Source organism: Macrotis lagotis, chromosome 1 (genome assembly GCF_037893015.1).
Source record: "Macrotis lagotis isolate mMagLag1 chromosome 1, bilby.v1.9.chrom.fasta, whole genome shotgun sequence".
In the NCBI taxonomy this organism is placed as follows: domain Eukaryota; kingdom Metazoa; phylum Chordata; class Mammalia; order Peramelemorphia; family Peramelidae; genus Macrotis; species Macrotis lagotis.
The window spans coordinates 329,105,081-329,128,642 of NC_133658.1; the positions used below are offsets into that span (position 1 = coordinate 329,105,081).

At 36.3% G+C, this 23,562-nt stretch overlaps 1 protein-coding gene across 4 annotated transcripts in view; it reads right to left on the minus strand.

The window, feature by feature from the left end:
* RABGAP1 (RAB GTPase activating protein 1) overlaps positions 1–23,562 on the minus strand; it is a 242,377-nt gene that overhangs the window by 16,823 nt on the left and 201,992 nt on the right. For all 4 annotated transcript variants that reach the window (XM_074211619.1, XM_074211617.1, XM_074211618.1 and 1 more), the window contains 6 exons: positions 20,307–20,420; positions 16,747–16,821; positions 12,815–12,940; positions 11,669–11,812; positions 7,018–7,059; positions 6,330–6,458 (listed from right to left, as the gene is read on the minus strand). In XM_074211619.1, coding sequence (XP_074067720.1) covers positions 6,330–6,458; positions 7,018–7,059; positions 11,669–11,812; positions 12,815–12,940; positions 16,747–16,821; positions 20,307–20,420 — 630 coding nt within the window. The remainder of the gene's footprint in view (positions 1–6,329; positions 6,459–7,017; positions 7,060–11,668; positions 11,813–12,814; positions 12,941–16,746; positions 16,822–20,306; positions 20,421–23,562) is intronic.

Consider the following 23,562-nt stretch of genomic DNA (forward strand, 5'->3'; position numbering starts at 1 on the left):
GATGGACTGGAATAGGGAAAGACTTGAGGCTGGGAGATCAACTTGCAATAAGGTCAGATGCAAGGTGATTAGAAAACTTAGGAGAAATGTGATTACTGTCTTCAAGTATCTGTCAATTACTTAGCTTGATCCCAAAAGGCAGAATTAAAAGCAAGAGGTGAATGTCTTAGGGCAAATTTTAAATCAACATAAAACTTGTTAACATTAAGAGTTTTATAAAAGTGGAATGGATGCCTCAGAAGGTTCCACAATATTCAAGATTTTCAACTTGATGCTGGATGATCACTTTTTAGATATGCTGGAGAGTATATGCATATTCAGGTATCATTTGGATTAGTAGATCTATGAAGTCCCTTCCAACTTGAGATTGTATAATATTCAGGTACAAATGGAAGATGAACTTTGGCCAGCCTGGGAATCCTACTATAAAAATTTGTATTTGTTGTTGTTTTAAGATTTTGGGGAGATGACATTAATATGACTGCATAACTGAGTATAATTAAATGCAAAACTTCCACTTCCATTTTTTAAAGTTTTTTTTTGTAAGGCAGTGGGGTTAAAGTGGCTTGCCCAAGGTCACACAGCTAAGTAATTATTAAGGGTCTGAGGCCAGATTTGAACTCAGGTCCTCCTGACTCCAGGGCTAATGCTCTATCTGCTGCCCCACCTAGCTGCCCCCTTCCACCTTCATTTTAAAAGGGGTTGGTTAATTTGGTGAGATTTCTTTTCTGACACATTTGTTCTAACTATAAATTCAACCAACACTGAAAGACGCACATCCCTCCTCTGGTTATGCCACCTCCACTTTGAATTCTGTAACCCTTCTGTGTTATGGGACAGTTCCTGTTTTCATATACCTCCTCTCTTCTTCCTTTTCCACCATCTCTATCCTTTCCACTGGCTATTTTGCTTGTGATGTCAAAGACATCATTCCCTCTTAGCTTTAGGTACATTTAGAAAAATTTCACCATTACTTTTTTTTTGTTTTGCTTTTTCCAAGCTAATGCCTCAGCTAAGGTTATGGATTTGTAGTCGCAGGGGCTGGATTTGAATCCCTGTTTGTTACCTAGGTGTCTTTAGACATGTCATTTAATCTGTTTTTTTTTCCTTCTAACTCAAAATCTGTGATCCTCCAACCCATAGCCTATTATATATTCCTTTTAATTCTTTATTAACTTTAATAGAAATAAGTCCTTATGGGGGTTGGCTTGGGGGAAAACAATGAATTCTGTTTTGGGCAGGTTGGATTTGAGATATCTATGGGAAATCCTGTCTTCAGGGCCCTCCACTGAGGAAAGTGATCTTGGAGTCATTTGCAGAGAAAAGGTAATTATACCCTAGGGAGTTGGTAGAGTCAACCAAATCAAAGCGCAGAAAATAAAGTCTCAGGAACCCCAAGGTAGGAAGAGGACAATGCAAAGGCATGCAGTGAGTGAAATAATTTTTGATTACCTCAGTTCAAAATGCTACAACCTTTTTCTGAATCTATATTACACATCATAAAAGTTAGTACTTGATTTGCTGCCATAAATTATTTCATGATTCATGTTTTTTCAGTCTTTTTTTATACCCAGTGAATATTTGATTTAAACATAATAAAATGTGGTTGTAATGCCAGGAATTATCCTGGTTACTTTACTCAATTTCCTCATCTGTTAAATGGAGATAATACTTTATATATCTCAAATGGCTATCATAGGAAAACTGCTTTGTCAACAGAAAAGTGCTATAGAAATGTAAATAGCACCACAGGGTGATAATATTCCACACCCTACACTTTCCTCTCCCCAAAGCTACTGCTATCTAGACCAGTCTCAACCAAGACTTCTATTAATGGAGTCTTGGACTCTGCCTAAGCAGTGCCAGCCAAGAAAAGAATACTGCTTTCGTTCTAGGTTGTAGGAAGACACCCATTAAACACTTCTGGGGAGGCCACAAAGCCTAAGGCATAGGTCAGCTTTAAACCTTTACTGTGGTTTAGGGCCAATGGCTGAGTATTTATTGAGTTTCTAAGTGATACTCAGAGAAAGCACCTACATAAAACACTTATATGGTTGGTAAATGGATAAACAATCCTAAAAGATCAATATGGAGGAATGGAAAATAAATGCAAACAAATTAGATCTGTGGCCAGAACACAAGTCTTGCTGTGCCTTGCTATTAGTCTTGCAAGAAAATGGTATGGGGGGTGGGGGGGGGGGGTGGGAACGATGACTACTGGGTTAAAGCTCCCCCTAGTGAGAACCATGCAGTAATGAATTCATCTTGTCCAGCCAGACTTAGCTTCCTTTGCTTCTGATCTACAACTGAAGATCACAGAGCTGCACAGTATTTCAGACTTACACATTTCAAACTGTATCCATGACTTCCTACAATATGCCAGACAATCATATGGTCTCTCCATGAAGCCATCTATTTATGGGGAACTCATGACCTCAGAAACATACTTGTTTCACTTTTGATTATTTCTGATTATTAGATTATCATTAGAAAGTTTTAGATAACATGAGCCAAAACTGGTCACTTCTACTACTGGTCCTAATAATTATCGAAGACTATCCAACTTTACTCATAATATTTCCTAGTTATACCTCTAAAGAGACTAGTAACCAAAATAGTTACTTTTTTAAAGGTATTTTTCAAAAGAATTTTATCTTCCTTTTGCCCTATTATTTTCTTTTTGAAAAGGAATTAAGGAGACTGGAATGTGGTGATTTATCAGACTCTTCCATACTGAAGTTAAGAGCACAGTTGTTCTGCTGGCCAGCAGACTAAGACTGAGTCAGTCCTGGAAGTCTGCAGATTACCCCTAGAAATAGTTACAGCTTTTCATCATGACAGTATGATCCCAGGAAAAAGGAGAGTCAAAATGGAAATCTGGATGAGAGGATCAGGTATTCTAACAATTTTTTTTCCTTTTTTTCTGATTAAATAGTCTTTTAGATTTTAGAAAGCAGATTCCTAAAAAGGGCCTATACTGCTGATGATCACCTATGAAATTGATCTTAAATGGAGAAACTTCTGGGAAAGGATTCCATGGGCATAATTGTGCCTTGTGAATGAATAAGGATGGAGGGAGAGTACAAAGTTGATACTCTTTATCAGTGAAACATCCTAGGCAGTATGGCAGAGTATTGGACTTGCTGTCAGGAAGATTTCAAATCCAGACTTAAACACTTATTAGCTGTCTGACCCTTAACAAATTATTTTATAGCTTTTTTTCCTTAGCTTTTTCATCTATAAAATGAAGAAAATAATACTTGCCTCCCAGAGTTTTTGTTGAGGCTAAAATGAGATATAATTTTTAAGGGTTTTTTAAACCTTAAAGTGCTATAGAAATAGGTTTATGATTATTATTATTATTGTAACTATTATGTTTTTTTCATTTTTCTCCCTCCATCCTATTTCCATCTGATCATGGAAGGTAGGTGGCCTACAATAGAACATGATGACCAAAAAAACAATTATGACTTTGGACTGCAGTAGTAAAAGCATTAGGCAGGTAGGTTAACACAGTGGATGAAGTGCAAGGTCTGGAGTCAGGAAGACAAATATCCCTGATTTTAAATCTGGCTTCACACACTTATTAACTGTATGACCCTGGGCAAGTCATTTAACCCTGTTTACCTCCATTCTTCACTTTTAAATAAACCGCAAAAGGAAATATCAACTTACTCCAGTATTTATGCCACGAAAATCCCAAATAGGCTCACAAAGAGTTGATCATTATTGAAATGAAACAACAGTAAAAGCATACTACTTAGAACAGTGGGAGTAAGGAGTACTAATGCCCTGGTCAGGACACATTTGGAGTATTATGTACAGTTTAAGAATCACATTTTCTGAGGAACAATGTCAAGCTAGTACATATAGAAGAAGGCAACTGATTTGGTGAGAGGATTGGATTTAGGGGATAACAAAGAACATGCTAATTATAAAGCTAATTATAATATATATGCAGCATTTCGATGTTTACAAAGTGATTTATAAGCCTCACCTAATTTAAGCCTCATCAAAAAAAGATAAGGTGAGACAGGTATTAAAAGAATTATCTCTATTTTACAGATGAGACTGGGGCTCTGAGAGTTTAAATATTTTGTTTTTGGTGACAAAATTAATAAACTCCAGAGGTAGAATTTTAAAATCTGGGTTTTTCTTGACTCAAGGACTTTTCCCACCATACTACACTGTATTCCTGAAAGGGTTTTTAAACTTGGAAGGAAGCTTAGAAATCAACTACCAATACAAATCCCAATATATTTAAAGATGAACAAACTGAGGCCTGGAGAAGTTAAGTAATGAGTACATGGTCATGAATATAAAGAAGTAGTAGTCCTGACAGTCAAACTGGGACAATTGTCAGACTGAACACTTGCCAGGTGTTACTGGGCAGAAGTGTGAGCACCACATGGAGTTGTTCCTAAGGGAAAGAGGCTTCTTCAAGAGACAGGGATAATCACTTGCTGGAAGGGTAAGACGAGTCATGTCCAAAAGTTCAATGGAATGATCACCAGAGCAGTCAGGTTGACTCCTTCCTTCCTTAGCAGCTCGCCCTCCTCCCTAGCCCTGACACACTCTCATGTACTTGTTCCATTTTGTTTTGTTTTGTTTTTTTAGGTTTTTTGCAAGGCAAATGGGGTTAAGTGGCTTGCCCAAGTTCACACAACTAGGTAATTATTAAGTGTCTGAGGCTAGATTTGAACCCAGGTACCCCTGACTCCAAGGCCGGTGCTTTATCCACTACGCCACCTAGCTGCCCCCCCCCTTTTAGGTTTTTTTACTTGTTCTGTTTTGTAACGCATCTGCTGTGTCCTCATCTTCTTGATTCCCACAGAACTTGGCAGACATCATACTTCTTTGGTCACCTTCTTGTTAGTTTCTTTCAAGTGTGACTCAGGAAAACTCTGTATGTGCCTATGCCCTATCAATTATCTTCTTCACGCCCTGGGAAGGGAAAGTGAAGCTAGGACTAACCAGATTCCTACTGGGGAAATCTTGACGTGGGAGTCACAGGACTTAAGACTCAAAGCTTGGCTCCAAAATTTACCAGCTGGTTGATTCTGGATGTTACATAACCATTCAAGGTCTCAGTTTCCTTCTTTTTTAAAAGCAGTTAATAATATACTAAATACTTTGCAGACTTCCCATGAAGAATGAATTTTGTAAACCTCTTAAATGTTATCATCATATTGACTTGTGGCAAAATAAATGTTTTATTTCTGAGTTTGGTATATTCAATGGTGTTATAACTTTTTGAAATATATTGTTTAAAGACTTCAATATGAAATCACTTTGGTTAAAGGGTCTAATAACCATAAATATACCAATAGTAACAGACAGCCTATGTGTTTTCACTGTCCTAACTTATCTTGATTTTTTATCAAACATGCAAACGATCAAGGTTTGTGACTGGTAAGGCTCCCAACTGCATATTAACATCTATTCTGATGGTCCCTGATTATCTATTAAAGCCCTAACCCAATTTCTGGTTCCATTCAGGAAACTCTCCTGAGCCTGGCGTAGGTAAATGAATCAGGGGATTTCCCACTCACTTCTTGATGCGTTGATTAGCAGTGCTCGTTCCTCTATCTGGTGTCATTTAACTATTCTCAAACAAGCTCATCTTTAAGGTATAAAAAACCTCCCTGTTGAGACTCCACTCTGAGTGTAAAATTCACTGAGATCTTTGCCACAATACATGTCTCCCTCCTCACAAGAGTAATCCTGGCCTTGTGTATGTGTTGCTGGATCTCTGCTGTACTGTTAAGTATACTTTGTTTTTTTTTTGTCTGCTTGTTGTGCCACAGACTAATAATGCTCATCCTGTACTAATTTGCAATATATCACAGCTAGGTGGTGCAGTGGATAGAGCACTGGCCCTGGAGTCAGGAGGACCTGAGTTCAAATTCAGCCTCAGACACTGTGCAACCTTGGCCAAGTCATTTAACCCCATTGCCTTGCAAAAACAAAAAAAAAAAAATTGCAGCATATCAAATTTCCTATAGAAACTTGAATTCAGATCCTTGCTCTAACCTGAACCTTGAGGTCAAATACAGCAAATAGTTACAAAAAAAAATCGTATATAACTCCATTAACTACTGAAAAAAGCATAAACACTTCATTTACCATTCAAGGTCTTCCAAGATTTGGCCCCAACCTAATTTTTTTTAATTTTTTCCCTCCTCAGATTCCTTCTCTTCATTTTCCTTAGGCTCCAGGTAAATCAGATAACTTACTGTGATTCAAATAAGCCCCTTGGTTTCTAGTCTTATCTCTCCTTTTGCTGTTCACAGGAACGACTTGGAGAAAAACTTAAAATTATTTTTTACCTTCATATTGCAAGCTAATTCCATTAGCTTTTTCGCATTTTCTTCAGACCGATATCGCTTAGGAAGCTGAACACGAAAGAACTTCAAAGCCCCTTCAAAGTCTGTCAGCAGCAAATCATCCTTGGAAGTCTTCAAAAAGGCAATTAGATACATATGAACACAGAAACATTTGTGTTGAAAATGCACAAGCAATATCTGAATAAACCCAAAGACAATTTCTACACCTAGTGCTTTTCCTTCTCTCTGATTTTGCTTGAGCAATCATTCCCTAAGCCTGGAATGTCCTCTTTTCTCCTTATCTATCGTATCCCTCCCTACCTGTCCCTCAAAGCTTAACTCACAGGCTACTTCACTCATAAAGCCTCTTGGTTCCTAATACCTCTCCTCATCAAAATACACTTGGTTTTACACCTATATAATACATTGAACATATATCATAGTTATGGGTGGTCTCTCTACTGTAAGATTTATGAGACAAATCTCCTAATTTTACAGTACAAGAGTTTGCACTCAATATATCCTTGATATAGGTCTGTCAAAACAGGTCTCTTCCAAATTTTTATCAGGGAATTGCAGCCCCAACATGTGGAAGCACAGACACGACAGTGGGAGGTGGCAGATGAAGTTTACATCAAGATTAATAGCTACATAAGTATAGATGAAATAAAAATTTGACAGAAAGGCTTACCTTTAATAAACCAAGAGCAACGTTAAAAATAACACTTATTCCCTAAAGAAGAGAGAAAAATGAACAATTTTAGTACCTGTGTCTGGTTATTATATTTGATTTATAAAAACTTAATTTTATGTTTGAAACAGTGATCTCTAACATCTTTTAAATCTCCAAAACATAGGAACCATTCATTAACCATAGAACAGAATATCTGGGGAAAGTATAGAGTTAATGCTCTGAGCTGACAATCCATTTCAAGGTCATCTTATGTTTTCCTGAGAAAGGATGTCTCTTATGCTACTCTCATATGATTCCCAAGATTAATTTCTTAAATGGGACCATATGATTCAAATTTAAATTTTATAGATGCTGTTATGTAAGGAATTATGTTAAAACTTACCAATATATTCCAAAAACTTCACTGCTTGGTGGCCAGGTGTGTCACATTTGTGGCAGCTTTATCCAAACAGTCTATGTATGTACTCTTTCTTATTCCCATGAACTGAAATCATAGACCTCTGAGGTAGAAGAGCTCTATGAAATTCTCTACCATTCAACACACATTTGAAGAGGAATGCCTTTAATAAACATCTCTGACAAGTGGTTAGTTATTCCTCTGCTGAAAGACCCTCAAGACTGAGAAAACTACTATTTTCTGGCAACTCAGTGTACCTGTGGTTGGATCTAATTAAAAGGAAATGCATGCTGAGCTGCCTCTCTATAACTTCCACCCATGTTTCCTTGTTTAGTTCTGTGGAGTCAAACAGAATAGGAGTTCAGTAGAAGTGGTCTTTTAGTGTACCATCTTTTCTCAGGAAACATGAAACAAGTTTTTGGCACCCAATATTATTATAGCCAGAATTAACTGTGATGGCTAGTATCATTTGACATTTTGTCACAAGGAAGGGCTCAATATTTGGACATGACCATGATGTGAAAATAAGACATTAAAAAATCAGCAAAGTAAAAAAAATATAAAGCTGATATTTCCAATAATTTTGCCTTTATAAAAATAAAGCCTTTTCTTCCCAAAAGTTTTTAGGTGAATGTAATAGTGATGATGAGTAGCTGTTCTTTGATCATGAAGAAAACCATTACATCAGGAAAGTGATGTCATGACTTACAAATAAGACTGATTAAAGTGAGGGGATGTTGTGCGAAGATACCATTCTTACCATCCCAGGTGAGTCTAGTGGCCTGACATAGGAAGATTAAGATGGATGGTGATCAATGGGAGATCCTGACCTTTTAGAATCAAGTCATTTCCATATCACCACAAGAGTAGCAAACTGAGCATTAGAAAGTGAAAGTAGTTCAAAAACTTTTGTCTTTCTAAGGGAAATTAGAAACCATCTGTGTTTTTTATAGAAGAGAAAATGGTGATCAAAAGGGGGGGAAAACAACTCACTCAAGAAGCACAAAGTTATAGGTAAGAGCTCAGACTGAAATTCAAATCTTTTCATTAAAAGTTCCAGTTTTGTCTCCAGGTCTCATTCCAGGAGACCACACTGCCTTTCAATCACATCCATTTGGTGACCAAGAACCACTTTAAGGTCTACATGTGTAAAAATCTTCCTCTTTTCCTCCTTCCTTATAATTATACTTTTTCCTAGATCAACCTTCCTTTTCACCTGAATTCACCTGAATGACTTTGTTCCATTCACTCTCTGTGAGTGCAATGAGAAACCAACAAATTTATGTAGATCACTGAACAAGAGAGATTAGGAAATTCTGTGCCCTTATTTGCACTGTTCCCTTAACCAACACCTGTCATTCTCTTCACTTTGCTGATATCCTACGTGTCCTTCAAGGTACCTATATGAAGTTTTTACTCTTCTGGAAAGGTCTTCACCTTCATTTGAACTCATAAGACTTTATAATCTTCTTATACATTTACATATTCTAATTTACATTTCATTTATTTATAAATATCTCAATTTTCATCCTTTCAGACAATGAATCATAAACTCCTGGTTGCTATGAAATGTCTTATTTTCTTTGTCTTCCCCTGAGATCCTGCAGAGTGCAAAGTAGAAGTTAGTGTACTCTAGAGGAAAGAAGCATCAGACTTGGGAGTGTGAAAATCTCGGTTTGAATGCTGGCTAAAATTGTGATCTATGTGATCTTGGGTAAAATTAACCCCATTAGCCTAGAGCTCCCCTTTATCTCTTTCTCATCCCTGATCACTTTGACAATTTCCCTATCTTCTCATCCATCTATGTTAGATGAGGAGATGGCTCTTCTTGTCAAGGTAAACCCCTTATATTTAGCCTTTATCCCATTCCATTCTGTCATTTCCAGCAGATTGCTTCCTCTATTATCTCTGTTCTATCACTAATCTTTACTTTCTCGATCTACTGGCTGTTTTTCTAAAACAAACCTGTATCTGCTTCTCTGCCTAGAAACATACTTATCTCCAACATCCTTAAAAATTCATTTTTTTTGATTATCTATTGTCAGCATCCATATTCCATATTTCTCCTCCTTTTCATGGCCAAACTCCTGGAGAAAGTCATCCACAACAAGAGTCTCCATGTACCTCTTTTTCCTCCCACCCCTCTGGCCACTTGATTCTAAATCTTCCCCAGTCAGGCTTCCTGCCTCATCATTCAACTAAAACTCACTCTCTCCAAAGTTATTAATGATCCTTTAATGGTCAAATCCAATGACCTTCTCTTCTCCTGTTATACTATTTCACTTGGTGATCTCATTACCTCCCATGGATTAAATTATAATCTTTTTGTCAGTGTTTCTCAGATTTACTTGTTTAGTCCCAAACTCTCTCATCTCCAATTTTTGATTAATCCCAAACCTCCCTTCTTGATTTCTCTTTCACACCTACTTGTAATCTAGGTGTCCATCCTCAACAATTCAACTTGCACTCATTCCATTTATCAAATCTGTTGACAAGTCCTTTGAAACCTCTCTTGAATAACATCCCCTTCTCATCTCTGATATAGCTATCAGTCTGATGAATGCCTTGTCACCTCACACCTGCATAATGCAAAAGCCTCCTAGTTGGTCTTCCTTCCTCCATTCTCTATTTTGTCTCTATCCAGTCCATCCTTGGTTTAGTTATCAAACTGATCTTACAGCTTAGCTCATATAACTGTCTACTCAATAAACTCTAATGGGTCCCTCTCATCTTTTACCCAGCTGATGTGCCTGGTTTTCACCAATGTCTCCAGTAACTCCACTGTTAGCAAGATTGAATCAATTCTGAAACTCACACTATCTCCTTGCTTCCTGGCCCTGAGGGCTTTCCTTCCCCTCTGACCCGAAGGATGGAGGGTAGATATTAGAGATACTCTCATATCCTCACTTTAAGGAGATGAAAATACTCCATAGTCGTAGATCTTCAATATGTCCCTGTATGAAGCATGCTTCTCCAGATTTTAGGTGTTGTGTTCCTCTATTAGATTATGAGATTCTTGAAAGTATGGAGGTCTATTGCTTTTGTAACCTCATTACTTAGCACAATGTCTGCCTCCCTATTACATTTAGGATCAAATATAAACTTTTGCTTAGTTTCTAAAGCTCTTCACAACTATGCCCCTCCCTACCTTTATGCTGTTCTCACTACTATATACTCTATGATCCAATGACATTCTATCTGTTCCCTGTACACAATACATGTTTTTTCAGTCTTTTTAATACATAGTGGATATTTGATTTAAACATAATAAGGCATGGTGTAAATGCTTTCCTAGGAATTATGCTGGTTACTTTACTCAGTTTCCTTATCTGTTAAATGGATATAATACTAGGATTATATATCTCAAATGGCTATCATAGGAAAACTGCTTTGTCAACAGAAAAGTGCTATAGAAATATAAAATAGTGCCACAAGGTGGTAACATTCCACACCCTACACCATCCTCTCACCCAGAGCTGCTGCTACTATCTTGATCAATGTCAACTATGACTTCCCAAGTCCATGTCTAGTCACTGGCTAGTCCCTATATTTGATACATTTTCTTTCCTTTTCTCCACCAGCTGACTTCCTTTTCTTCCTTCAAGTGCCACTTAAAATGCTATCTTTTGCAGCTTTTCCTGGTCACCCTAGGGAAGCACTAATTTACCCTGCCTGTTTTTTGTTATGTGATCATTTACATACTGTCTCCTCCATTAGCCTGTGAGCTCATTGTGAAAATATGTTTTGTTTTTTGCCTTTCTTTGCTTTCCCAACACTTTGCACAGGGTCTGGCACATATTAAGCATTTAGATGCCTGGTGACGATAGACTCACTGACTTCCTTTCCCCGAGCTTTAGTTTTATTATCTGTAAAAGGAAGGAATTGGGCAAAATAGTATCCTAAGGTGTCTTTCAGCTCTAATGCCTGTGATCTTTAAAAGCCCTGGCTATGCTAGTTCTGCATATATTAACTTGGTGACCTTGAACAAGTCAAACAAGTACAGAATATATGAAATGATTTAACTAATCCAATCTCTTCATTTTACAAATGAGATATTAAAGTTCTTTGAAATAAAGTGATTTTCTTAAGATAATTTGTAAAATGGGAATATTTGGCACAGGGGAATTTTACAAGGTATACCTCAATTTACCAGATCTGAATAATAATAATAAGAAAACCATGTTATTGTTTTTGAAAGTTGGGAAGAAGGCTATAAAGCACAGGCAAAGTTATGAAGTCACTGTTACATACCTCACACAACAGCAGGTCAATTATATGGAAGACCATATAGAGAGGGAATTTTGCAGTGAAGAGTGTAAGAAACCACTGGGAAGCATACATATGTGCTTCAAGGCTTATATCCAGGAAGTGGTTGTACAGGTCGGGAATGTATTCCTGAAATGGCAAACATTAGCTTTGGGAATAAATATAGTTGTTGATTCACATTTTGAACACTCTTAAATCACCAGAAAGAAGATAATAAAGTCACATATATATGAGAGTTCTTTCTCTCTCTTTTCCTTAACAATTATTGAGAAGAAAATACAACATCTGGAATTTAACTGGAGCAAAATCAGTTTTCTTACTGTTCAATTTATAACCTTACTCAGAACAAAAAAGGCCCTTTCCCAAATAAATATATTGAGTATTATATTAAATATATTTGGAAAAGCTGGGGTTTTCTTCTAGTATAAGAACCATATACAGAAAATCCAAACATCTTAGTGAACAACATTTCTTAACTAATTATGTTTTGATAAAGTCCCTGGAACATCATTTTGTCTTTGGGATGTTTACAAAAATACAAACAGTTCATATATATATATATATATATACACACAAATATATATATATATATCAGAGTTATGCCTTATTACCTTTCTACCATAAACATGTTAAAAAAATAATTTCATGGGGAAATGTATGACAAAATTAAAATCTTCTTGTAACACCCCCCCCCCAATTATAGTAACTTAAAGAGTTGGAAGAGACCTCAAGAGGTCATTTAGTCCATCTTCTAACTGTCTCATTAAAAAGGGATTATCCCCTTAAGGAAAACATTTAGGGAGGGGGGCATTCACTAAAAATAAATGCAATTTGTTTCATTGTTAGACATCTCTAGTGATGTGGAAGTTTTCTTACATTGAGTCTTATGTTGTGCCCTTCAATAACTTCTGTTGTTTCTAGTTCTGTTCTCTGGGATCAAGCAGCTCTTTCACAGGACTGTCTGATATCTGTATGGCAGGTGTTCCAGTTCCTTGCATATATCCTGGCTGCTCTTCTCTGGATGTGCTTTGGAATGCTATAGCCCCTTCCTAACTGAGTACTATACTGCAGATATGGTCTGCCTGGGGAAAAGTGGCATTATCATTTATTAAATACAGTTTGGCCCTATACCTGCATTAGGCGCTCCAACTGGTAAAACTTGCAGTGCAAATCTTCAAAGTTTTGTTTGAAAAGTTCCCTGAGTCCATAATCAAACATGATTTTGACCAGAACACTGAAAGCCTGTTCCTCAGGCATCTATTAAAGAAAAGATAAAACAAATAAGAAAACAGATTTTACAGCAGTTTCTCTTCTTTTCAATACAGTAATCTCATGCCTTCCTGTCCTCATTTGGATGGCAGTAAGTAGAGTGGTGAACTACAGCAAAGATCTGCATTTACATTTCCTACTGTGTCAGCTCTGACAAGAGACAAGTCTCATTTCTAAACTCAGCCATCACCTCCTCAAGTCAAAGAGGCAATGTTAAAAACTACAATGCTATGAAAAGCTAGGACTATTTTGTCAATTCTATTTGTTTTTCTGATCATCTTATGGAATGAGGTTAAAACATGGAGAAAACAATTTGTCATTTTAAAACTAATCAACTCAAAAGAATGCCAGAGCATAAAGGGACTTTATAATAGTGAAAACAACATTTACAAGTGACTCTACAGATCATTTTTATATAAGGGATAATTGAGGTCCAGAGAACAAAATTGACTTGATTAAGGTATATTTCTATAGAGATTTAAAAAACTAAGTAGAACATAACAATAGCAAAGTTAGGACTAGAACTTCAGTCTCTTGATTGTTGATGTGACATTTTTCATTTTATGCTGAGCTATCCCTCAACACATCAAGAATCTAATCCATTATAATTTCCTTACTGTCAAAAAATGTTAACTTTTCTCAACTGATCGGAAAAGATATAACTAGAGACTCTATGCATTGCTAATGAATGTTAATTATACTGTAATTAAACTCCTAGAGAAATCTTGACTTTTGTTTATCAAAGTTATATTTACCCCAGAATGTGATGAAAAAGTACAGTAAAAAAAGACAATTTTTGCCTTGAGAACCTGGCAAAATATCTTGTTGTTTAAAGCACTGGAAATTTTACATTTAGGACTCTACATTATTACAGCAACAATCTCTCAAAAAAAAGGGAAGGTGAAGTTAGCACAAGATGAGTATGGAAACCATTGGAAATCGGTTGGAGGATCAAGAAAGTAATAGCTAAAAGACTTCTATTGGGTTATCGTGTGAGAGTATATTTAGAGGCCCATATTGTTACATAAAGTATAATGATGTTAATAAGAATAGTTCACATTTATTTAGTTCTTCATATTTTACAAAACATATTAAAAAAACCACCAAACAATACTGTAAGATAGACTGGGGAAATGGATGCTCTCCTTTTAGCAGAGAGGTAGAATAGAAATGACTTGGCCATTTGCACAAGGCTAGTATGTCATAAAGGAGAAATTTGAACCCACATCTCTAGATTTTAACAGATCTCTACTGTTCTTCTCATGGCTCCTTAGATAGGTTGGAAAGAGATACCTATCTAGTATCTCATTTCTTTTTTTTTTAAGGTTTTTTTTTTTTTTTGCAAGGCAATGGGGTTAAGTGGCTTGCCCAAGGCTACACAGCTAGGTAAGTATTAGTGTCTGAGGCCAGGTTTGAACTCAGGTACTCCTAACTGTAGGACCAGTGCTCTATCCACTGTGCCACCTAGCTGCCCCTAGTATGTCATTTCTACGTGAATCTAACCATTCCACAATCTCGTGACTACATGCACTGTTCTTGGAGTGGCAGGAGATTCAAAGCTTAGATGAGACAAATTCCCTAACCTTAGGGAGCCATCATGAAACACACAATATCACATGCTAAGTACACTGTGAGAATATGAGGACACAGCAGGTACTACAAAAGTACTAACTCTTCTCTTTATTTCAGTGAACAGAATGAAGTACTACATGAGGGAATATATTAGAGGGAAAGTTAATGTGCAGGATAAGGTAAGAGTTTCTGGAGAGGCTGCACATGAGTTGCATTTTAAAGGAAAGGGAAGATTCCAAATGTAGAGGAAAATGATTTACTCTGCCTCAATAAACTCAGGAATAAGACTCATCATTATTTTAAGTGATGACATTGCTAGAGAGCTGACAGCATCCATACAGTCAATATGGCAAGCACCAGCATTTCAATAATTATATTTAGGGAGCTATCTACTATTTTATAAAGGGACCATAATTACTGCATCTTTTATTTTGGAAAACAATATAATGAGGTCCAATGCTAAGAACAAATCAATCAAGATAATCTTGTGAAAACCGAAATCTAATGACAAATATAAACCTGGGAAGGGCAGGAAAGAGTACAAGGCTGGGAGTCAGATGAGCTAAATTTGAATCCTAACTCTTGCTACTTCCTAGCTGTGTGATCTCGGACAAATTACTCTCTCCCTTTCAGTCTCTTAGTTACCACTTCTGTAAAATAAAGAGGCTGTTCTCTATGAGCTATAAAGTTCCTTTTGGTTCTATATTTTATGTCCTATATGGCAATAACTATTCTTTCCTTTTTAAAATTTATCATAAACTAGCTGCCTCACCTTTTAAGTGCTCACAAAGTTCTTCTTAGCACTATGAAAGTGATTATTTGACTAAATTTCATGAAAAACTTTATTGACAATGATATTGTCCACTTCTGCCAAATTTAAGATAAAAACTAAGTTTAATGGGATGTGTGTGTGTGTGTGTGTGTGTGTGTGTGTGTGTGTGTGTGTGTGTGATAAATTCAGTATGGCTTTCATGGACCTATAAAATCTGGCATCTCCATTTTTTCAGCTTTATCAAACACTACTCCCCATCATATAAGTGTAAAACTAGATAAACTAGATTGCTTTCTGTGCTGTTTTTTTCATTATATATTTTATTTGTTTTCCAATTATATACAATAGTAGTTTCTACCCATCACCCTTTGGTTAAGATTTTGAATTTTACAATTTTTCCCCTACCCCCCCTTCCCTCCCCCCCACAGAAGGCAGTCTGATTACACTGTCTCTATGCTATACATTGATCAAAACTGAATGTGGTAAGAGAAAAATCATATCCTTGAGGCAAAAATAAAATATTAGAGATAGCAAAATTATGTAGCACATAAAACAACTTTTTTTGGGGGGGGTGCTTCTTTAAGCTCTACAATTCTTCTTCGGGGATACAGATGGCATTCTCTGTTGCCAATACCCTAAAATTGTCCTTGATTATTGTACTGATGGAATGAGCAAGTCCATTAAGGTTGATCATTGCCCCCATGTTGCTGTTAGGATGTACAATGTTCTTCTGTTCTGTTCATTTCATTCAGCATCATGTACTATGAGTTCTTAATCATACCTTTCCATGTTTAGCATATGGTTCCTAACTCTCTCAAATCTATGCCTTTTGAAATCCTGCTTATCTTTCAAGTCCCAGATGAAATGCTACTTCTTGCAGGAAGTCTTTCCTTGTCTTCCCAGTCAGAAATGATTTGTCTTTGTAATGTATTCTATATCTTTCTTGTGCTTTTATCATATCATATTTTGTATTACAGCTAATGATTTATGCATATCAAGGTATAATAAATAATAGCTAAAATTTATATGGCATTTCTGAGCATCAGACACTGGACTGTATAAATGCTTTATAATCAACATCACATTTGGTCTTGACAACAATCCTAGAAGGTAAGTGCTATTTTTATCTCTGTTTTACAAAAAAAAGAAAAAAAAAAGAAACAAAGGCCAAGAAGGGGAGAGACTTAGCTCAGGATCACACAGCTATTAAGTGTCTAAGGTTGCATTTAACTCAAATCTTCCAATTCTGGACCTGGCACTCTATCCACTGAGTCACCTCACTACTTCTATTTTCTCCCTCCTGTTAGATTGTAAACTCCATGAGGTCAGGAGGCTTAGTTATCCTTGTATCTCCCCCTGGACCTAACATAAGTTATCAAATAATCAGTTCTTAATTAAGGGTTATAAATGAATGGGTTATGTGCTATTATGGAGGACTCCAGTCACCTACGTGCAGAAGTAACACAGCAGCAAGGAACGACTGGCCCTGGCAGTAGCCGATCTCTTCATCATACACAGAATAGGCCTGGAAAAAGAACACAGATTTTTAGTATGTCAAATCACCCATGTATCAAGGAAAGCAACTGGACTTGCCTGTGAGCAATGCAGCTTATCAGAGGAGTGGAAAACAGAGGAAGGACACAGTAGCCTCCTGACCAGCTCAGCTGTCTCCTATTCCACTTGATAGAGCTGGGAGGGACCTGAGGCATCACTGAATCCAATAACATTATTTTTACAGATAAGGAAGTTCAGTCTAATCAGAGGAAAGTGAATTCTAGCATGGATCCCATATCAAATCCTACCAGATCAGAGTGCTGACAAGCATCAGACACTATGTACTAGAGATAGAGAAGTTGGGTCAAGCTGATTTTCTTCCTGTAAATGACAGGAGGGGTCATTCCTGCCATTCTTAGGTCCATGAGACTTAGCTATCTATGCATCTCCTCCTGGATCTAACATAAGTAATCAAATAATCAGTACAAATAATCAGTATCTCCTAAGTATCTTAGATCTCCTAATACAAGATTCATTGCCTTATGGCAATGGTTGTGACTGAATGGGCTATGTTCTTCTAGAAGACTCCAGTCATCTAAGTGCAGAAGTAACAAAGCAGTAAAGAAAGAATGGTCAGGCTAGTCCCACAGGAACACATTTTTGGATAAGGGTGATTTTTTTGAAAATATATTTTTAGGTTTGACTAGCTGCCATTCTTTTCTACTCATCTTCTCAGATCCTTTTCTTCTAAAGTATATAGGGGGTGCCGCTAGGTGGTACAATGGATAAAGCATGGGCCCTGAAGTCAGGAGGACTTGAGTTCAAATCCAATTTCAGACACTTAATAATTATCCAGCTGTGTGACCTTGGGCAAGTCACTTAACCCCATTGCCTTACAAAAAATAAACCAAAACAACAACAAACACAAATAAATTTTATAGAAAATCTATACTTCTTAGGGATTTAGTACTGGATTTTTTTGGCCTTTTTACTTTTCAGGACTTTTTTTTCTAAAATTCTTTTAAAAATTTTTTAGTTTCATGTAGAAATGAGATTTATATAGATTTATGGTTTTCCCTTCAATTAATAAGGAGGCTCCCCTTGATCCCTTCCCTTTTTATTTTTCCATTTATGTTTCTTACTAGGATCCTTCTGATTCTAATAAAGCAATATCCTAAGTATCTTAAGTATCTCCTAAGTATTTTAGATCTCCTAATACAAGATTCATTGCCTTATGGCAGTGCTAATAAAATAAAATTAATTTTGAGGAAAACTCAATTGGGTTTGAAAATTTATTATGCGATTAAATTACATACAAGCTTTTTTCCCCCATTATATCATAATTGTACTTCCAGAGGTTCAGACCAAAATTTTCACAACCTAGTTATATAAATTTAAGAGTGATATATCAAATTCTTAGTACTGAATTGCTCAAAAATAAAAGGCCTGTCTCCTGATTTAGAAACACTTTTTTCAAAATAGCATTAAGGTAGTATAACATGTCTTTTTTGGGGGGGGTAAGGCAATTGGGGTTAAGTGACTTGCTCAGGGACACAGAGCTAGTAAGCATATCCGAGGTCATATTTGAACTCAAGTCTGCAACTCTATCCATTGTGTCTCCTAGCTGCCTCATAATGTCACACTCAGTTACCAAATCCTACCTGAGGCTAACCTACTGTTAGTATTCTCTCTTCCTTGAAATGACTTACATCTTACTTTGTATTTATTTATACAATTGTGTCCATATTTTATTTCCCTTGTAAAATGTAAACTCACTGAATGGAAGGCCCCTTTCATTTTCATTCCTAGCTAGCACTATGTATCTTAAACTCAGTGAATGCTTAATAAATGTGAATGAATTTGCCTCAGTTTACATGTATGAAGTCACTTGTTAAATGTCAGATGCTCAGTACACAAACATGAAAAATGGCAACAAACCTTGCCTCAATGTACTTATCAAACTTAAGTACTTAAAATCCAAACTTACAAGAAGAGATTAAAAACTGTCTTACTCCAAATCCAGTGGTTTTTCTCTTACATTAAGTGGCTTTACTGATCAATATGATAAAGAACATAGGAGAAACTGAGTATGTATGCTAACAAAGGAAAATATAGGTTCATGTGAAGCTTTAATATTTTTATTTTTTATGGGTAACTTTTTAATAATTCTTTTTCTGTAAAGTGGCCAGAGACTTAATAACTTATAAAAGTACAAGATGGAGGAAAAAGAAGACTGGCTAAAATGTTTAGATGAGAAGAATATGATAGTAAAGACAAACTTAAGCATCTGATGAAGAAAAACTCAATTTTGAACACCTTAACACAACATCTTATAGTATACAATTCAACATTTAAAGCACCTTGATAAATTTTTTTATTGTTTGTTTCAGAATGATTTGTCCCCCTGTGAGTAGGTGCCCCACTGATGTAGAAGGACAATGATCATTTCAAAGGAGTCTATAACCTGTCCATAAAAATGAAGATTTTGAGATAAAAACAATTTCTTAAGAATTCATCATCTCAGGGGCAGCTAGGTAGATAGAGCATCAGTCCTTGAGTCAGGAGGACCTGAGTTCAAATCTGCCCTCAGACACATAATAATTACCTAGCTGTAGGACCTTGGGCAAGTCACTTAACCCCAATGCCTTGCAAAAACTAAATAAAAAAAACTAAAAAAATTTTCATCAGCTTCTGAAAAAAGCTCTGGATACTGATCAAGAGAGAGGGCTCTGAATAATCACTGTGCTGTTCAGTCACTTTCTTAACTTGGGCAATGAATGATTGAAGCATGTATTTAGTGCTTTTGGGGGCCAGCTAGCACTATACCAAGTTCAGCGTATACAGATACAAAGCCGTGTTGACTGGGGAAAAGCATTTTGGTTTGGAAAGTTATCGGGATGGTGGGTGAGAATCACAGATTGATAGACATACCCTTCCTAGAAACGGTGGCAGTATGGATTTAATCATGATTTCTGAACTGTAAGTGTGAAGGGAAGGCAAAAACAAGATGAGTGTCAAGAGACCAGTCCAGATACAACCCATCATGTGAGGCACTCACCAGTTACTCCTTCATATTGTCATGTTACCTGGCTGAGTCTCAAGTTTTTTTTCCTGAAGTGTTAAGACTTGATGATGTCCTAGATTTCCTTTTGCTTTAAATTTTTTGAAACTAATTCAGCAAGATTTCTAAATATACAAATGGAGTAGGGAATAACTTGAATCTTGAAATGTTCTAGTCAGACAAGTTATTTAGGTTACAGAGGAAAATATGACAATTTGCTAATAATCTTCTGTATTTAAAGTAGTTTAATCACAAATGCCTCTTTGCTTCCATTGCTACACAAAGATTCATGATTAAAATCAAGAACTATTTACAAAGAATTGGCTCCCTTTTATATTACTGAGGTTCTCTATTACAATTTGTAGCTGTGATCTCTCAAAATTTAATATGAAATTGAGGTCTCATTTGTAAATACTTTTGATGAATTCAAACCTACTAAAAACTGAAATTTTTACCTTGCATATTTTATATAATGAATCTTGACCATCTCCTCCTGTGTCTTTAAAGTAGTCGTGAGCTGGGAACGTACGGTTAATATCCCTAGTGATAGCACTATCCTGGGGAGATTCCTGTAGAAACACAAGGTAGAAAAAGTTTTCATTATTAAGCAAATGGTATGGTCTACAAATTGCTAATTTGTATGTACTATTTCTCTAAGGTTACTTTATGGAACTGTTTTTTCATCAGTATTCCCACTACAATTCCCCTACAACTTGGTAGATAGATTTTGAGAGCTGCAGTGGCTGGAAAATTTATCATATTGTGGTCCTAATGATTTGAGAATATTCAAATATACCTAGGCTGGTTCTTGACTATCCATTGTTGGAGCCTTTATGGCTTTTCATCTTAGCCAAGACTCCTAAGTCTTGTCATAGAGTTCCAGGTTTCATCTCTGTCAGGATTAGCTATTGGAGTTCTTTAAGACAAGTACTATGACAAATAGTTTACAGCTAGTGTCTGAAAGTTCTAGAATCAGCAGAAGTTGTGTTAGACCAATTTTTTGACCAAAACAGCATTAATGTTCCTCCTGACCCATACGGTGCCATATCCCATAACCCACAGCAAAGAAATGTTGTTTCTAAAACAGAAAAGTACTGGTGACCTTTTGGTTTGCATAAGGGAAAAGTAGCTTTCCAAAACAGATTTCCCATAGGAATTAACCTAACCTAATGTCTCAAGGGAAGAAATGAACAGTCAGCATATTCATGTAAGAAAATGTTTGTTCTCCCTAAATGCTTGTGGTTGCCAAGATCAGTGAAGTGAGATGGAGAGGTTGGGCATTTGGATCCACAATAGTTTAAATGACCCCTTGGGACAAGACCCATTTACCAAGTCTCGTACATGGGAAGGATGACTTGAGTGTCCTAAAGGCAAATATGATAAAAATGAAGATCTGCTTGCAGATAGCAATCCACTCACTGTGGAAACTAAAGAGCTGAATGCCAGAGAGAGCCAGGCAAACAGGATACAGGAAAAGATTCGGATGAAATTTTTCTGTTTTGGCCAAAGGAGTCAAACTCCCGGGAGGATTAGCTATCTCCATCCCAGATTTAACTAAGTGTAACAAATGTTTGTATCCATCCTTTCATAAGATTTACTTGGAATCTTGACAGCTTTAATATCTGTCCCTAGTATATGCATGTGTATATCTATCTATCTATCCATCTATCTTTCTCTCACCCAGTTATGTGTTAAGTGCCTTCTGAAGCCCAGAAGTGTGACTGTTACTTTATCATTTCATTATTTTGCAATCTCTGAAAAGATCACAAAATTTATACTCCTTTATGACTTTAATTTGAAATAAAAATGTTTCCCCATAAGACTGTTCCAATATGAATTGACTTCACATTAGTCTCAGTTTATTCATCTGTAAACTGTAGATAATACTAGGAATATTTGCCTCATGGTGTTACAAGGAAAATGACATGTAAAGGGTAAAGGTAGGGTGACACTCTTCCTTGGCTTCTCTAGGAATGTTCTTTTAGGCTCAGAAATGATCTATACAGGTGGATTAGTATAAAACATGATGAGATTTCCTTCCAGTGAATGTGTTAAGGGAAGGCAAGCTGAGAAAAATCTGTAAAAGTAGTAGTGTTTCTGTGTTTATTTCAATAGCTTACAAATGCTTTCTTTGTATATGACTCTTGATATCACTGTGGTAATTTAAATATTTAGAAGCAGTTAGATGAAGAGAGAAGCAGCATGACATAACAAAAAGAAAACTAGACTTTGAGGCAAAAAGACCTGGCTATGAACTCTGGACTTTTAAAAATTTTATTAGTGTATGATCATGGACAATTAATTTGACCAGTCAAGGTTTCAGTTTCCTTATCTGTAAAGTGGAAATAGTACCAGATTAACACAATAGTATAAAATGGCACTAATCTCTAGATAATTGAAAAGAACACAGAGAGAAAAAGTTCTTTAGAAGTACTGTTAGAGGGGCGGCAAAGTGGCGCAGTGGATAGAGCACTGGCCCTTGGAGTCAGGGGTACCTGAGTTCAAATCCGGCCTCTCAGACACAGAATAATTACCTAGCTGTGTGGCCTTGGGAAAACCACTTAACCCTATTGCCTTGCAAAAACTAAAAAAAAAAAAAAAAAAAAAAGTACTGTTAGCTATTTTGGAGCATAATAAAATAATACCATGGTTGAAATACTTTATTCTGTCAGGGTATAAGCAAGAAAATGAATAAACAATTTTAACTAATACACATTGGAAAAGATAAGAAAAAAGGAATTAAGAGGAAAATTATGACATTTAACAAGCTACTCTTCCTCTAAGAATTTTAACATCTTTGACTCTTTCATTACTATATAACCAAACAGTAAAAGAACAACTCCCCCTGAAAGTCTTTATGGTAATTCATTTATTCAGTATGCTGTTGAAAAGCTATTTGTACTTCTTGTATATATTTATTATATTCTAATATGAATTTTATTTGTTTCCTACCTCCATTATAGTGTTCCTTTTTTAAGGATAGGGGCTATATTTCATTATCTCTGTATTGCCCTGAATTCTAAAATGCCAAAGTACTTAACTTAGAAGCTGTTAAAGAAATGACTGTTGAATGAATAAACATTTATTAAACATTTGGTATGCACAAGACACAGCACCAGGTACTGTGAAAATAAAGATGCAAAATGACAATTTCTGACTTCAAGGATCATTCTAAATGCAAATGCAGAGCCAAGGCAGGAGTGCAAGACAGAGGAGGAGGGCTCTCTTCTAGATGGGAGATTTTCTAGAAATCTTTATGTAGGCCAATAGCACTTTCAAGTTGAAGTTCATATATAGTACATACAGTCTGGGTGGAATAATTTTCCTGGGTCCAGGAGCATAGTATCTTTCTTATAGGCCAGGTTTATAACTTCAGAGTCATTTCAAGCCTTGACCTTCTCTTTCATGCTATATATCCAATTATTTGTTAAATACTGTCAAATTCACTTCTATATTTTCCCAGCTGTTCCTTTCTCCCTACTCATATGGCCTTAATTTTGCTCCTTTTCACCTTTTGCATCATCCTTACCTCTTAAGGTCAGCTCAAGGACCACTTTTTTTTTTTTTTGCAGGGCAGTGGGGTTAAGTGACTTACTTGCTCAAGGTCACCCAGATGGGTAATTTTTTTTTTGATTTTTGCAAGGCAATGGGGTTAAGTGGCTTGCCCAAGGCCACACAGCTAGATAATTATTAAGTTTCTGATGCCAGACT